General features: G+C 35.5%; 1 protein-coding gene across 1 annotated transcript in view; it reads right to left on the reverse strand.

Moving 5' to 3' along the window:
- The window catches only part of PCDH11X (protocadherin 11 X-linked), a 376,452-nt gene that overhangs the window by 45,701 nt on the left and 312,710 nt on the right, over positions 1-18,041 (reverse strand). Inside the window, exon 7 of the mRNA XM_054566617.1 lies at positions 8,078-8,101. Within this exon, the coding sequence (XP_054422592.1) occupies positions 8,078-8,101 (24 nt within the window). The remainder of the gene's footprint in view (positions 1-8,077; positions 8,102-18,041) is intronic.

The raw sequence follows: 18,041 nt of genomic DNA on the forward strand, positions 1-18,041 counted from the left end.
AGGCCTTTATATCATTCTCATTAATCACTAATGGGTCAATGCAGTGCGACACGTTTAAGCCAGTTACTTTTTTATATATTCTTAATAATTTTAGGTATATGGTGAATGAAAAAAATGCTCCAAATATGAGTGCCTACAATATTTATGATGTTTTCTGTTATAGTAATTATAAAATAATTCCAAAAACTTATTTTATTTAAACATCTCAGCATTATTTTAAAAATGTTATTTAAAAAATAATTTTTAAAGGGTGCACACATTTTCCTAGAAGATGGAATTGCAAGTCATTGCGTTATTTCCTTCTATCATTTGATGTACGTTTTATGTTCTGTAATTGCAAGTTAGACATAAGTCTGGAGCCAAAAAGAAATTAAGCGACTTGTTCTAGCAGTGAACAGCAAGTGGCATTACTTAGCAAATATCAAATAATCTCCACAAGACAAACACTAGTATTTTTCCTACTAATATCTAGTTAACACAGCGAAAATTAATAAATAATGTTTTTAGTTCTCTTTTAAATGCTCTATATCTACTCCCTTACACGTTAAGAAAATATTATATTCATGTATTCAGAACATGGAATTATGCAAAGCGTTCAGATCAAAGGTGTTAAGAACTCATAGGCACTCTTAACACTATATAGAAAGTTGGAATATGTGACAGAGGAAAAGCAAATGAATGCAATTCCTGATTTTGAGGATGGCTGCGTGTTGGAGTTTCATTTGTCTTAATGTCGCTACAGGTTGCCAGATGAATATCTCACTGCAAATCACTATGTCTCCACCTACAGAACACGCCTCACACAGCAGTAACTCAAAGCACATTACAGAATGAAACGGAGACATAAACCTCTGGGTTTCTTCAGAGAAAACAGAGCAAATTGCGACGGGTTTAGCAATGATTTCTTAGATATGCCACCAAAAGTGTAAACAACAACAAAATTGGACTTTATCAAATTTTAAAGTTTTGCTTTAAAAAAAGCCCTATTAAAAGGATGAAAACAGTAAGTATAATAATGGTACGAAGTGTTTGCAAATCCTATACCCGGTATGGGAATATACCCAGGAAACTCTTACAACTTGACAGTAAAGAGACAGACAACCCAACTAAAAATGAGCAAAGGATCTGAGTAAACCTATATACACGTAAAACATTCAAGTGACCAATGAGCATATGAAAAGATGCTCAACATTATTAGTAAATAGGAAAATTCAGATCGAAGCCAGGAGATATTTCTTCACATCCACTATGATAAAAAAGACAAGGTGTATACCAAAGAGAACTGAAAACACATGTCCACACAAAATTAAAGACAGCAGCATTATTCAAAAGAGCCAAAAAGTGGGGAAAAACAAATATCCATCCAATATGACTGGGTAAGCACTATGTGGTATATTGATATAATGAGATAATATTCATCAATAACACACTACTGAACTGTACCCTAAAAATGGTTAAAATGATATATTTTATGTCATGTGCTTTTGATCACAATTAAAAAAACCCACAGGAATTGAAGTACCGCTACACATGCTATACATGCTAATAGAAAGAAGATGGTAACAGAAGATTCCAAATGAATCAGTTCATTTTGTTAAATGGCCAGAATACGCAAATCAATAGGGACAGAGGGGAACGCGAATGGGCGTTGGGCTTCCTTCTGGGGTGATTCCCACACGAAAAACCACTGAATTGAATATTTTAAGTGAATAAATTTTATAATATGTACATTAGAGCCCAGCGGAGCTGCTAAAATTGATCTATCTGTCCGTCTGTCTTAGAGACACACTTCTGAAGAACAGACGGAAGGGGAAAAAGAGCAACTTTGCAAAACCTGGCAGAACCACCTCCAGCAAATGTTCAAAGAGAGAACGTGACAAAAAAGGCGTTTCAGCCCAGTTATTCTTCCCCAGAACCCAGAACTGCAGTCTTCTCACAAGACGGCACCAGACAATCGCAGGCGGAAAAACCGGGCCAATAACCCTCAAAAGTGTTAAGTTCATGAGAGATTGTCGCGGATTAGAAAAGACAAAGGAAACATGGCAACTCAAGGCAACGTGCTACCTTGGATTAGACCCAGTATTAGAAAAACTGGTTTAATTTGGATAGCTCCATACCTATGTAAAAGGTAATGAATCATTTAGCTGCCAGGAATGTCAAACAAGGCACGTGCCCAAGTAGCAATGACTCTCTTTGTCTTTGTGAAATCATGGTAAGCCATGTGTCAGTGTTAATATAAATTCATCTTGTCATCTTTTTTTAAAGAACAGATTTTGGATTATCATAAAGCCTACAAGAGCCAGGGAATTTAGTGTGACTTTAGTTGTGTGTCATAGGACTTTGGGGAATTTAATAAATACGCTAATTACCATTGAAGGGTGAAGACAAGACAATTAATTTACATCTTTCCTTGACACACCTCATATGCTAAAAATTACCAAAGGCTGAAGTAAGAAAGGAAATGCTATGTGTAATGTTTAGTGTCAGATTCTTTCTTTAAACACAATATAGCATTCTCATGGATGTTAACATGCAAACGTTGCTGCCTGATCGGTAAAACCATATTTTTCTGTATAACTCACAATCAAGTTGAGACTATTTATAAGGTGTCTATACATGTAAAAGCCCAGAAACTAAGAGAAACAGAATAAAAGCAGAAAGTCCCTATAGTTTTACTAAAACACACATGGGTACGAAAGATAGTATAACCATAGATTTATATGCATACATGTAATAATTTCTATCAAGACTTTGCTGAGATTTTAAAATATGCAAAACTATGCAAATTAAACCTTGCTACCTGGCGTATCATCTTTCCAGTTAGACACTAATTGAGTTAGCAGAGAAGCTGGCTTGGTTAAAGGCCAAACTGTATACAGTTAGGAGACTGGAGGGTTCAAAACATGTTTAGCAGTTCTAAGCTCCTTTGATAAACTCATTAAAAAGTATCTCTCCTGATTTTTAACTTAAGTTCTATGTGCTTACAAATACTGATACACATCCGGCTTTATTTTAAAAAATATTTCATCCCATTAATGAAACACAAGGCGTCTCTTCCTTTACATTTGAAATACAAATACAATAAAATGAATTTTGCCTACAGTTTCCGCAGGCATGCAGTAAAAGTTGCATCCAGAAAACAAGGATAATGGAGAAATGATGTTATTTTTCTATCATAACATCGAACGCCTGTAACGTCCAAAGGGCGGTGCTGAGTTCTTTGATGCCTTAATTCATTATGTCCTCACCTTTTACAAATGAGGAAACGGACTTTAAGAGGCTAAATGAGTCTTTGTTAAGAAGAAAGGTGAATGCTTTTATTTCTGCAAAGACAAGGAAATATTTTTACAGCCAGTCAGATTCTAAATTATGTACTGAGTCATTTAAAATTGATCAGGATTTCATATCCTAAAGGCCTGCATGAACCTGGAATGTGAGGAATTATCCCAATTTCCAAGATAGTTCTTTACTTTCTTGGATCTGTCTTGGATCTATCTCAAAGGTCAAAATGATTAAAATTCCTTTATTAAAAATTTACTTAGACACATATGTTCTATTAAATGAGCATTGAATGTCATCACTTTGTAAGGGTACAATAATGTCACTTGCCCCCAAGATGTTTGCATCCCAATCCTTGAGATCTTTGTGTGTGTCATGATGACGGGGAAGCGGAAAAAGAGGCTTCGGAAACATACACTGAAAATATATTAGTATTCAAGGAACAACGGGGCTACATCTATGAATACAGACTCAATTTGATCAAATATTGTTAGGAGGAATCACTCAAGTACTTATTTGAAAATAGCCTTTTGGCCCTGGCTGGTGTGGCTCAGTGGATCGAGCACCGGCCTGCAAACCAAAGGGTCGCAGGTTCGATTCCCAGTCAGGGTGCAGGCCTGGGCTGTGGGCCAGGTCCCCAGCAGGGGGCGCGCGAGAGGCAACCATGCATGGACGTTTCTTTCTCTCTCTCTCTATCTCCCTCCCTTCCCCTTGCTCTAAAAATAAATAAATAAATAAATAAGAAATCTACCAAAAAAAAAAATTAGCCCTTTGTTTGCAAATGACTGATTCATCTCTTGCTGCTTTGAAATCTGAACGATGAGTAATATTTTACATCTGGGCATTTAAAGTTGTTGATCATCATCATCAAAATCAATATTTAGGAAGAGAAAATTATTACTTGGTGCCACACACTCTGCCTTCTACAATCACCCTCTCTTCCGAGAGCTATGTCTAAATTAATGACAAGAGAACCATCCTAGAACTGAGACATTTTGTGAAACTAACCAGAAGTAACTAATTTCTATAGCGAAGGATGAGAACTAATTTCAGTAATCTAGTGCAATTAACTATCTCTATTAGAAGTGTTTGCCACTGATTATACAGCTATTCAAGAGCAAATACTAAAACAAGGCATATTTCTTTGGTTAATATTTACTTACATTTTCTTCTAGATTGTATGTCCCCAGGTTTATAGTCTTATCTTTGATCTCTTATAATTTTCTTGTATATGTGCTTTGAAGTGATGATCTTCTTCCAAATACTCTGCCAACTTTCTCGGTACCATTTGTTTAATAATTCATACCATCAGCTCTTGTTTTGATTATTTTTAAATCATATATTAACTTCAGACATGCATTACGGTCAGCTCCAGCACTTCATTATTTTACCACATTGATTTACCAATTTCTGCATAGCTGCCATCTTGTTTTTATTTTTAAAACCTTATATATCCTGACACTTGCTGACAAGAATCTTTCCCATAGTTTTATTAGTTTTTTAAAATATTGGTATTCTTTCGATTTTTAAGTACATTCGAAAAAGCTTAAGAGGGTCTGTATAAATAAATATCTTTAAAAAATGCTCAACATGGGTTCCCTAAAATTTCCTATTTATTCCCTCTTCCCTTGTCAGATATTATTATATTTGGAGAGCAGCAACAACTTCTGACAGCAAAGAAAATACAACTTTGTTAATCTGGTGTCCATTCAAACTGCGTGAAGCATCAATACTTGCTTTCTCCAAGCTGCAAACTGTGAATAGTTTCTAAATCTCCCTTGGGTTCTGAAGACTGTACTCCACATCCTTATCAATAAGCAATGATATAATTGGACTTGATCGTAGTTAAAGTATAAAGCACTTGTCAATTTATTTGAATGTTGTTGTATTGAATGAGCACTGAATTTCATCACTACGCATGGCATCCTCTGTTTTTAGTTTGGTGACAGTTTGGACCGTTGGTAAGTAATTATCAAGCAACTAAAAATGTTTTGAATTGTCTCTGACATACATCTCTTATAGGAATATTTTACATTTGTTTAAGACATTATAGGCTTTTATTTAATATTCTTCGAAAATCAGCTTCTCGCATTCACCTCAACATTGTAAGGTACCGTATTTTACCGTGTATAATGTGCACTTATGTTTTAGCATTGTGCCTCAAAAATTTGGGCAGAAAGTGTGCATTATACACAGCAAAATATGGTATATCATTAATCATTTAAAATTGAAGTGCGAATTTTACACAAACTGGGAGATGGAAACTTTGCAGCCTTTGGCTCAGTTCCGGCAGCGATGCACCCTGACTATTATGAAACACTAGACAGCACACTTTTGAAAATAACCTCCAGAGTAAGCAGTGCCAATCAGCGCTCTCTACTAAGGACTTTCAAGGAGTGAGCTGCACTCAATTGCGGTTCTTAAGAGACTCAAATAGATTATACCAAATCTGCAATTAAAAGTGTTGACTTTGATCTACACAATCCTTTGCTGCTTCACTTTCGCCATTTTTTAATCGCTCATGGCCGCAAAAATCAACCAGAGTATTCTTCCCAAATGTTTTTTTCTTTCTTTGAACTTTGACCAGCCAGGGGGAAAAGATTCTCAGATGAGCAAGCACAGATTCAAGGGTTTCAAGGGCTGTTGCTTGTCTGTCTGTTTTTCTTTAAGGTATACTATCAAACAAATGTCTACCAACACCCTTTTTCTCTCTGCAGCCCAAACCCAGCAATTAATCCTCAGGCTTTGGGAGGCTGAAATGAGGTTAGCTGAACTTGCTGTAAAAAGAAATGTAAAATATTTCATTAATAATTTTTATATTGATTACATGGAGGAATGATGATATTCTGGATATATTGGGGTCAATAAAATATATTACTAAATTTAATTTCCCCTCTTTGTTTTTGTTTTTTATATGTATACCCACTAGACAATTTAAAATTACATATGTCTCTCCTATTTTCATTTGACAGTGCAGATCAAAATCAATGATATTCAACCACTTGAAATTCAAGACTCCTAAGGTATATTCTTAGATTCGCATTTTACCTAACACGACAGTTGCCTTTTTCAACGATTATAGAGAAATGCCCATTTGTAAAGTATATTTCAAACAAAAATTTGTGCCTCATAATAGGACCAACTTTTGATGTGGCACCTGCAAACCTAAGTAAAGAAATGTGATATTTTATCTTGCTCTGTGTCAGTCAAATAGAATCAATTTCAAGACAATGCAGAGAAAAGTAATGGATATGGTGAGGTCTGTCCGGAAAAAGTCCAGCCACTGTTCATATAACGAGAACGGTTTGCGCAACATCCATGTAACCTGGCAGCCAAGGAGACTGGAACGCACATGCAGTGAGATCGCATGGTACTTGTCTTTCTCTGACTGGCTTATCTCGCTGAGCATAATAAGGGAAGGGCAAGATTTCCTTCTTTTTTACGGCTGAGTAGTGTTCCACTGTGTAAATGTACCACAGCGTTTTGATCTACCCATCACTACACCTCTGAACAGTTGCGATCAAAGCACCGTGACTTTGTATCACAGATACAAACCAACCCGCACGACACCTTCGCGCTGTAGTTCCTGGGCGGCGTTTCTCGGAGACACCGAAAAGCCACCGAGAAGCGGGTAGGCAAAGTGAAGAGCGTGCACAGTGCGTTCTCTTTCACCTGGATTCTCCACGTAAATGTTGAACACTCAAGACCTCCAAGGAGAATAAGATATGTAGCTTGAAATTCTCCTACTTATGTGATAGTCAAAAACTTACAATGGACATTATAACTCATTATATAGAATCTCAAGAAGCTATTCCAACAGAATATAAAAGAGACCACAGCAACATTTTACGAACATTTCAAATACCAAAAAATGATAAAGCATGCTGTTAGTATTGATGATATGTCAAAAAATGATTAAAAGTGAGGTTCTTTACATACTAATGTAGATTTTTATGACTGATTCCGGGAAGATTTATTCTCTGAGTATTATTTCTACTTGGTCAAAATAACAATGGACTACAAAACTGCATTTCAAAATAAGTGTATGGAGTGAAACAAATTCTTTTTTAAAATAGCAATGGAACAGTATGACAGATGTGTCCCCAAATATGAAAGACACAATAAAGAAATGGGCACATATTCACAGCGAGTGCAAATCCACGAAACATCCTGCAGTAGTTTAACGCTTTGTCAGCACAATAAAATTATACACATTTTAACTGATTGCTTAAACTTCATATGTAAAGAAAGTTGTTTTCCATCGACCTTAACTCATATATATCGACAGGTAATCTATACACTATCGTTTGGAAAAGAAAATGCAGATTATTTACAAGTTCACAAAGAATGTAAACTTGGGTTATTTTGTGAGGCATGTACGCAACATGTACAATTGACAGATCAAATTTGAATAAAAATATAACATAGAATGATATCTGTAATGCCTCCTCAGACAAAACGCTGAATATGTTTACAGTGTCAGAAGAAGAAAAAGAAATAATAATTTAAATCTGTAGTTAATTTCAAAGTAACCACTATAAACTAAAAAAAGACTGTATGTTATGGTCATTGTGCTTTCCAAAGATTACACATAACTTGGAAAGGACATCCAGTTATACAAACTATCCAACCAGCCGTAAACCCTTCCTAGATATCAGTTCATTTTAAACAACTAAAAGTGTGTTTCAAGCAAACAGTTGAAATTGCAAAGGCCTAAAGTTCTCGAAACAAACACAAAGTAGTGATGCACTTGAAAACGAAACATGCACCATGGGGATGATTTTGGTGACTTCCATACCTTTCTTTAGTCCAGGAATGAAAGCTAAAAAAAAGAGTTTAATAAAGTTAAACGTGAGAAATATTTTCTCTTATTCTCAACACATTAATATAAACAAATGTAAATTATAATATATTACAATATATTTTGAACTGCACTTTGCAAGAACTTGGTAGATTTTCTAGGTTCATTTCCTATGATAGCAAAGTATAGTCTTCCGCCGAAATTTCAGTTTTTCTCTTGGTACCTTCTACAGGAAATGCAGTGGGAGGGGAACACGGTTTCGACCTAACAGATTTCTCAGCCTCCGAATCTGATACGGCAAAAAGCAACGGGAGAGAAACACTCACTGTTGATTATGAGGGTGGCCCAGTAGAAGTCTTTTTATCTTGATTAAGACACTTTTTCTATAATCTCACTATTTTCACAACTAAAATGTCATTTATTTTTTACAGTTAGAATATGGGAGATCAAGGGAGAGACGGGGAAGGGTCGTCAGGGAGCACATATGAAGGACCCACAGACGAAGCCACAGCGGGGTAGGGGAGAGGGGGTCGGGGGCAGGAGAAAGTGGCGGCGGGAAAATGGAGACAACTGAACTTGAACAATAAAAACAAAAGAAAAAAAAGAAAAGAATATGTGAGATTGGAGATCATTCTCCATTTCCCCATAAACAAATTTCGGCATTGCATTAAGTGATTTCCTTCCAAATGCTGTGAGGTAATGATTGACTTAGGAGCAACGACAAAGGTATTTCTAAACCAGGCAATTCCGTGTCTATAAAATCTTGGATATGTGTTCATCTGGACAAAAGACTCTTGAGTTCATTCTTTGTAAAATTTGAGGTCAGCAATAAAAATGATTTCTTGATATATTTTGTAACGTGCATATAAAGATAAAAACTTTAAAGATAAATATTTTGAACTTGTTTAAAAATCTTTTTTGAATAAACCTAAAATACTATGATACTAAAGACATATTAAATGCTTACAGACAAGGAATAGGTCAGAGAGAGAAAAATGAAAGGGAAAATAACATTTCTATGCAATGATCAGGGTTAATGTCATTGGCGCAAACAGTACATTTCTTTTTCATCGTAGAGTGTTTTATCCATAACCAATATAATTTACTGGTAATACCAAGTGGAAGTATAAAAACAGTGCTTTCATAAGATACTTTACGTTGCATGGATCACCTCAGTGAATTCCACAACCCCCAGCCCTGAAATCCTGGTTCTACTTCAGCACCAACTCCTGTAATATTTAAATGGAGAGTTTGCAAATATACTGGAGTGATTTTTAAGACTCCCATTTCATTGCAGTCTAAACCTTAGTTATCAAATCCTTTCTAATTTGGTAACTGAAAAGGTCAGAGCAAATCACTGTGATGGGTCTAGACTTATTTCTAGGGGTAAGGAGGCGCAACTAAAGAAGCAATGCAAGTGAATTTACATTAATACAGTAATAAAAGTGAAGAGAAACCCATTTAAGAAATCTATCCTAGGAGACCTTAAGCTCCCTTGCCGAAAAATGAGAATTGGTTCCTAATCCACTAAAGTCAAATACCGATTTTTTAAAAATTCAGGGTAATAAACAAATTCTGCATCAGATTTTCAAGACCGTATCTGAGAAACATCAGTTCATCACGTGAAACATGGCCCAAAAAGGGGAACCTTTTCTCCACTCTCAAGTAATATTATATGCTAACACAGAAATTAATAAGTGCATTTATTATTGTTCTAAAATTTTTCCATAAAATAAAGTCCATCTCTAAGTGTATCCTTAAATTTCAAGCATCCACACTGCTCAGCATTTTTGCAAGATCAAAATAAGCACAGTCCTTGTCTTTGGAAATAGCACAGTTGTTGTGACTCACTGCGACAGAAATAAAATGCAATACAAACACACGTTATGTTATGAATGACTATGTATATCATGTATGTATAACTTAAAATGTAATTTGGCCAATACACAGAATGAATGTATCTAACAAATTAAATATGTTTTCACTAAGAAAATTGTTTTCAGGTTATTAAGTTTTCTGAAATTAAATGTATTAATTAACAAATTAAAACACAATGTATAGTTCAGATGTTATTTTTCCTTACACACTGTGAAACTAATATACAAATTTAAGTGTGCACAAGTGCTTACTTATAAACATGATCGAGTTTCTTATATTATTTTCTGAATTTATAACCCAAACAAATATCTTAATTAGTAAATTAAAACAATAGGAACTACTGGGAGACTTGTATTACCAAGTTTAAATTAAGAAAATACATTTTATAATAAAAATGCAGCTCATATTTAAGTCACATAAAATAGCTAAAATTTATCATGAGTGTAATACCAGAACATGCTATATTATTTATATGAACATATTGTAATATTTCCTTCATAATCCTAACGCAAATATTTAGGAACCCAATGCACATTAGAGACATCTGTCTAAATGAGAAAGGAAGAATTTCTAATAAATCAATAATGTTTGAAAAGTTGGATGATCCACAGGGCTCCACACGAGCTGCATGGGAAATGTTTGTTGATGAAGCATCACGCATCGATCTATAACTGCCATTCACTTCCATAAAGGAACAGTTGCAGTTATTTTATCTTATATAATTTTAGAGTCACCTAATAAAGCTACTTTAATGAAATTTTAAAAGGTCATGATGTTGTCGAGCAAATAAAATTTAAAATCATTTTTTAATCCTCACCTGAGGATATGTTTTTATTGATTTTAGATAGAGAGGGAGAGATGGAAACATGAAAGTCAGAGGGAAACATCGACCAGTTGCCTCCCATATGCCCCCCAATCCGGGGTCAAACCCGCAGCCCAGATGTGTGCCCTGGCCAAGGCAAGGTCACTTCTAAGGAAATTGTCAGGCATCTTTGTCCGTAGAGTCAACTGAAGGATAATGTGTCATGTAAGTATGAGTAAATGTATAAACATTTATTCAATACATCACCTGTCTCCTTAACTCAGACTCATCTATGTCTGCTTAGCTCGGTACATTACGCTACTCATCATGCTTCCTGATACAGAGAAACATCTGATTAATCAGGTTTCAGTTCCCCTAAAACCTGACACACGTTCTAAGTTACTACAGGCTAACTTTGGAGAACAAGTTCCTAAATTATTTTCTTATGTCAGCCCCATAGGGGTTTGTACTGAAGGTCATGGAACATTCCACAATCACTATGAAAAAACCCCAACAATGTCCTTGAAGATTGTAATAGCAAACTAATGGGCTAAAACCTCGTTTTCCTTGAACAATGCTAATTTTCAAGCATTCTACAAGATGCGCCAAAAGATCCTATTCTTGATGTATAATTCAAATCACCCCAGTTCATCTGTTGATTGAGAAACTACTAAGTGCCGATGTCGATTGCACAGACTCTGAACCGCACAAATACTGCGGCTCAAATCAAACTTCCTGTTCAAATTGTGTGAAAGATTAAGGCATTGAACGCAAAAGCTGCGAGGTGATCCATATAATTCGCATCTTATTTACAGTGAAAGCGATGCTGCAAACACAAAATGAATTTCTCCTCTTACCGGGTCCTGAGTTTCTGTAAAAGTTAATTTGCTTCTGGATCAAGAAAACATTCATTTCAAAGTTGATGATAGCTATAGTCATAGGGTTGGCTTCCTTACAGAGGCAACCAAAATCTTAGAAATTAAAATGAAGTATTTTCATTAAATATGTCATCAGCGTTTTCTGCGACAATAGAGTATTGGTTGACGAAACTCATGCTGTTCATGAGCAATGGCTCCTTTTCCTGTGGCAAAGAAAATACTGAGAAATCAGTGTTTCTGAAACATGCCTCTCATGCCTCAAAATGTTTCAAACAATCGTAGCTCTCAAACATTTCGCACCTTTTAATGTTCAATCTGTTCTTTAATAAGAACAGATAAAATCAAAACCATTTTACAATAAGGCTCTGGTCTTCGGGTCTGTAGAGAAATTGACTTTTAAAGCACGTTCTCTCGCCCATCTGAAGGCACACAAAATACAATCTGGACACTACTAAACAGTTTCAGTGTTTTAATTTCTCCCTTATGAAATTTAATATGATTTTCTTTTAAGCACGTTATCCAATTATAGAAGATTTGGCTGGCGTGTGAGCAAACCTGTGTGAGTTGTGTGCATAGAAAAAAATCACAGAGATAAACCTCAGTTATATCTAGTGACATGCACTACAACACAATAAAACTTTCTTTGGAAAAGAAGTCACACTTTATACTAAAAAATGTTTGAAACCTTTCCCTCACGTTTCCACCGACTTGTTTCCTCTATAACAAATAAACTTAAAAATCGTCTTTAGCATGAAGCAAACAGTAATTAAAATCTCTGTACAGACTAAGTGCATGTTAGCAGGAAATGACTTTTACTAAAATACTTGAAGTGATTTCAGTAGCAGGAATCCATTTTGTGAATTTCACAGAGTATTGAGTCATTGTGCACAAATATCAAATTAAAAATTAAAATATTAAGCTCTATATCATTAGGACATGGTTTACAGACTAAGATTTGAAGACAGGGAAATTATAAACATATTCTATAGTTTTCTGCTATATACCATGTGAAAAGTATCTCCTTAAATTCTAGTTTGGGCAGAGGTTGATGCATATTTGCACATTAAAGCATGATTGTTAAAAATCCACAATAAATATGAACTAATGTCAAAATTGTCTTTTACCATCATAAATATTGTATAGCTCTCCAAAGCAATGCTCTATTAACTTTAAAGTTCTCTACGAAGTGAGAAAAATAGTGAACTTTATTTATTGATAGTCATTTTTCTCCCAATGCGTTAATTTAGAGAAATGCATCTGGAAGAACTACTTTACAAATTCCAAATAAGTGGATTAGTTTACAATGTACATCTCAGTATTTCCATATCACAGTACCATGGTACTTCTTACTGTGTATTTTATATTGCTTCTTATATGGATTTTATTGGGACTTCTTTGATAGAACGCGAACACATGCTTTTGCAGAAGCTTTCATTCTTAAAACTAGCTGGTGTTTTACTTGTATTTTGATGTATGGGAAAGAAGGTAACCTTGAAACAATAGGGCATTTCTAAAAAAAAAAAAAAAAAAAAAAGGCCTCAAGCTAGTTTTGTTGTTTGAACAATTTGGGACATTATATTGAAGAAAATATAAAAAGCAAATTGTTGCAAGATCCATTTGTCCATTAGGACAATTAAAAGAATGAATTAAAGTTCAAATCCATGTTTGCCTGATTTATTTGTCCTAAGTTATTTTAAAACCTACTGTGGAATGGCAATGTCCATGCATAAGTGATATTCATAGAGTTATTCAATTTTATATTTCAAATATCAATAGATAAACCTGACATATGGAAGTCTGGCTGTAGATTTTAGGAATAAACAGGAGGAGACATTTTCCACATGGTGGAACATTGGGTATCTACTGTAGGGAACCAATCGTCTTAGATGATATGTTGATAAATATTTTATGTCAGCCAAGAACAAAGCATAAAAGATAGTGCCAGAAACATGAAAAGTAGAAGCAAGCTATTTCAAACTGAATTAAATAAAAGTTTATGTGCACAGGAAGAGAAGTATAAAGGACTTATTTTATCGCTCTGACAGATTAACTGACTGCACAAGACATGTTAAAAGGATTTTTGAATAACCCAAATGCTATCTGCCTTAGAAATCATCTGCATTTTATGATTAGAAGACAGATTCAAGATAATGGCTTTTTAGATGCTCAAAATATAAATATTATATTTTGGTGTTTGTAAAAGGAGAGCATATCATTAAGAGATAAAATATTGCTTCAGATCTACTTTTTGCATTAGAAGGAAGGAAATATAAATCTTTCATAGAGTATAACTTTGATTCTGTATTCGCTTGAATTCGTAAGTATTAATCTCTCCCTTACCAAGTCTCTTCAAACACAACATCATGATGTTTCTGCCAGGTGGGGAATTGATACATGAATTAGGTCAAATGTGCACATTAGAGTCGCTCAGAATTTGATGGAAATTTAGCCTAAACCACATCTGATGAAACGTTACAACACAAGGACATATGAGAAAGGACAAGTCCAGTGTTCTAGGCAGGTCCCTCGATCCCCTGATCCCTAAGCAACAATGCTTTCTTTCTTCCTTCTTTTTTTTTAAGATTTTACTTATTTATTTTCACAGAGGGGAAAGGGAGGGAGAAAGAGAGGGAGAGATGCGTCCATGTGTGGTTGCCTCTCACACGCCCCCTGCTGGGGACCTGGCCCCCACACAACCCAGGCATGTGACCTGACTGGGAATCGAACCAGTGACCCTTTGGCTCGCAGGCCTGCGCTCAATCCACTGAGCCACACCAGCCAGGGCGGCAATGCTTTCTTATTCTGTTTCTACGTATCAGTCCATATCAGACAGGGAAGTTACCAGTGTTCACTCAGTCTGCATAGTCACACTGGCCTGAAACAATCCTGAAAGTGATTCTGCTTTAATATTTCTTTTGCACATAGAATTAATTTCAAGTTGCACGTGCACTTTCATTTGCAAAAACTGAAGGAACATTTTTATAATTAACTACCCAAACTACAATGTGTGTTTCCAAAAATACAGCAGTCACTTATGTTGAAATGTTCTTTATAATTTAGAATATTATTCAAGGATTTCAGGTGTTGAGGGAGAGAATAACATAGTCACATTTTAAATAATAAATACAACTTGGTTTAAATAAAATTTAAAATAGTGTTTTTTTTCTACTGGAGGTGATTTTTTTTTTTTAGAATGTAGTTATCCTCACAGGTTGACTAAGTTAAAAGAAAAATTTAATACCTAGTTTTCAACTAAATATGCATGAATTTATAATTATTTCATTTTCTTTAAACTTTTATTATTTCCTATATATAGCTAATTGAATAACATCAAAAAGAGCCAAAGCTAGGGCATCATTACATTTTTTTCAACATAAAACTGTATAATGCAAGTAACTGTGAAGATCTATGAAAACCCCTTTCATTGTGAAAACTGGGCACTTTTGAGAATGGATACACACTTTGTCTTTAGTCCATATAACTTCAATAAGAGACATTAGAAAGTAGGTATAATTCACAATTAATTATATAATCTCAGTCAGGGATTTAAAGAAACCTAAAAACATTAGTAAGTATGTGGGCATCTTCACAAAAATGTCTGTAAGAACAAATCCTTTACATAGTGAAACTATTTCTAGGTCATTTATGATCAAAACCCAGACATATTCTGGGAGGAAAAAGGTACAATAGACTCAGGAGCATATAATAATTTATTAACAAATTCTGTCACAATATTTTGATAAAGGTTTTGTTTGGTTTTGTTTAAAGCCAATGCAGTCTGGTATATTTCAGAAAAATTACACAAAGAGTAACCCAGAATAGCGTCTGGCACCAATCAACACTTGACAAATATTTGTTGAGTGAAGGAAAACAGAGTGAATTCCTGAGTGTCCATATGCCACAACTACCCTGGGACGCTCCTTCCAGCTCAGTGAAAAGGAACAAAAGCAAACCTAACAATAAAAGAAAAAGTCTTCAGTGCATGTCCGTACCTAACTAATTTCTCACCCTTTTAGACAAATTTTCCAAACGGCCTTCCCGTCAGACGTTTTTATAACCTATTTCTGTTACAACGAACATTCTTCTGCATCACCACCTGGGTTTGCCAAATCACGAGTTCTCCACCAGGAAGCACTCCGGAACCCTACAGTCTTCCCAATTTTTAATCTTTTTTTAAAATAAAAAAAGATTTTTTAAATTTATTTTTAGAGAAAGGGAGGGAGAGAGAGAGAGAAACGTCCATGTGTGGTTGCCTCTCACGCACCCCCTCCTGGGGACCTGGCCTGTGACCCAGCCGTATGCCCTGACTGGGAATCGAACCAGTGACCCTTGGGTTCAGAGGTCAGTGCTCAGTCCACTGCGCCACACCAGCCAGGGCTCGATTTTTAATCTTAAAAGAAGAAAGAATACTTTATGGTTTGGACAGAATTTCCAAGCCTGAAATACCAAATAAAGCATCTCTGACATCTATCAAAGCAAAATGTTTATCATTTATTATGTTTTATGACTTGCTATGTACTGAGAATTCTTTGGTTAAAAATGAACGTGGTCTCAGACCACTGGACACACAGAGGAAAAAAATTTCTATGCAGGGGAGGATGAGTAATTGTTGAGCAGTTTTGTCGTTCTGTCCCCGGTTTAACTGAGCTGTCTCAACGGTTTAACTTTAGTGAGTTACTTTATTTTACTTTCCAACTACAGTTGACATTTGATACCATTCCTCACCAGCTTCAGACAGAGAGCAAAGTGGAATGAGATACATTAAAATGGGCACTTTTTAAGGTGAGGTAGCCTTTTCCTACCGGTTATTAATTCAAAGTTCTTCTGTGTAAGTATAGCAACAGCTCATAGAACATTGGTTCATTGAAACTATCTTTAGTACTTTAAATCTTGGAATATAATCAAACAGCTATGGAAAGGTTAGCATTGAAAATGTTAATATTACATGATTCAAGTAACTAGAGTACATACAAATTTCACCTGATTTGCAGGTACCTGAAATCACTTCACAAGCTTTACCTTTAAGAATGTAATTATTTTAAACACTATTTCAAATGGAAGAAATGCCTTCTCTGATTTTCAAAGGACATCTATGGTTAAGACACAGATTGTCTCAGGAGAAAGAATTATTCAAAAGTAATGTATTAGATAATAAAGAAATGTCTAAAAGGTGGGTATTAGCCCTGGCTGGTGTAGCTCAGTGGATTGGGTGCTGGCCTGTGAACCAAAGGGTCGCCGGTTCGATTCCCAGTCGGGGCACAGGCATGGGTGGCGGGCCAGGTCCCCAGCAGGGGGCGTGCGAGAGGCAGCCACACACGGATGTTTCTCTCCCTCTCTCTCTCCCTCCCTTCCCCTCTCTCCAAAAATAAGGAAAATCATTTTAAAAAATGCATACGTAGTATCATAGAACAGAAAACGAATTTTATTCTGTTAACTAAATACTTGGGATGTGCTCGATTTTTATGGATTTTGTATCCAACAGCATTTTAAAAGTGAGGTTTGACTACAGAGTAGAAAGATAACTGGCCCAGTTTTCAAATATCCACTGTCACCTCCACTGACTCAACGCACTTTGCAAAGCCAACACATGATTACACTTCAAACAGTCAAGTCAAGAGTTCACCTTCCTACAGTTTCATAGTGAGACGGTGGCCAGGATCCAATTCAGAACGATGACTCAAGGCTATAATATTTGCTCTGGCTTCTGCACAGTGTGCGATGTGCGAGTACAGATGAAATGTTTGTCACGACCCAAGAAAAGCCAGTCATTTCACTACTTTGCATTGACCTCGCAGTCAAGGAAGTCACTTGGGCTACAGCACTAATGTATAATCCCCAATGAATATTTCATACCGCAGAAGTCTCATTACCGGTCACATTTATAAGATAGATTTAGGAGAGGAACTTTTGTACCTCAGATACTATTATAAATATTGGCATATCCATAAATGTGCAGCATAATTATAATTCTATATAGGTTGTTTTCTAAGTATGTAAGGAAACTTGTAAAAGAAGGGCAGAAGTGAACAAAAACAAGAATATGAAAGGAAAGGAAAAAATACCTCAAATGCTGTATTGTGTCATAACCTATTAAATGTTACGTAACATTTTATGTGTAAAATTTGGTTTTATCTTTAGACGCTTTGTTTCGCACTATAGTACTAAAATACTACCAGGATGGATTCAGCTTTGATCTTACAGGAAGTTTTTGTTATAGATGTAAGAGAACTCAGAAAATGAGTTGTTAAACTTGCCCAAGCTACCAAAGCTATTAATGTTTGGGCGCAGATCACCTGCTTCTGATGCCTATGCTGTTTCTTATGTTAAATGAGTCGCCCTGCTCAGAAGGCATTCATCCTGGATATCACATATATTTATTTATCTACCACTCTGTCTGTCTAAT

This window comes from Pteronotus mesoamericanus, unplaced genomic scaffold (genome assembly GCF_021234165.1).
Source record: "Pteronotus mesoamericanus isolate MK-2021 breed Mesoamerican mustached bat unplaced genomic scaffold, CSHL_Meso_final contig_177, whole genome shotgun sequence".
Classification (NCBI taxonomy): domain Eukaryota; kingdom Metazoa; phylum Chordata; class Mammalia; order Chiroptera; family Mormoopidae; genus Pteronotus; species Pteronotus mesoamericanus.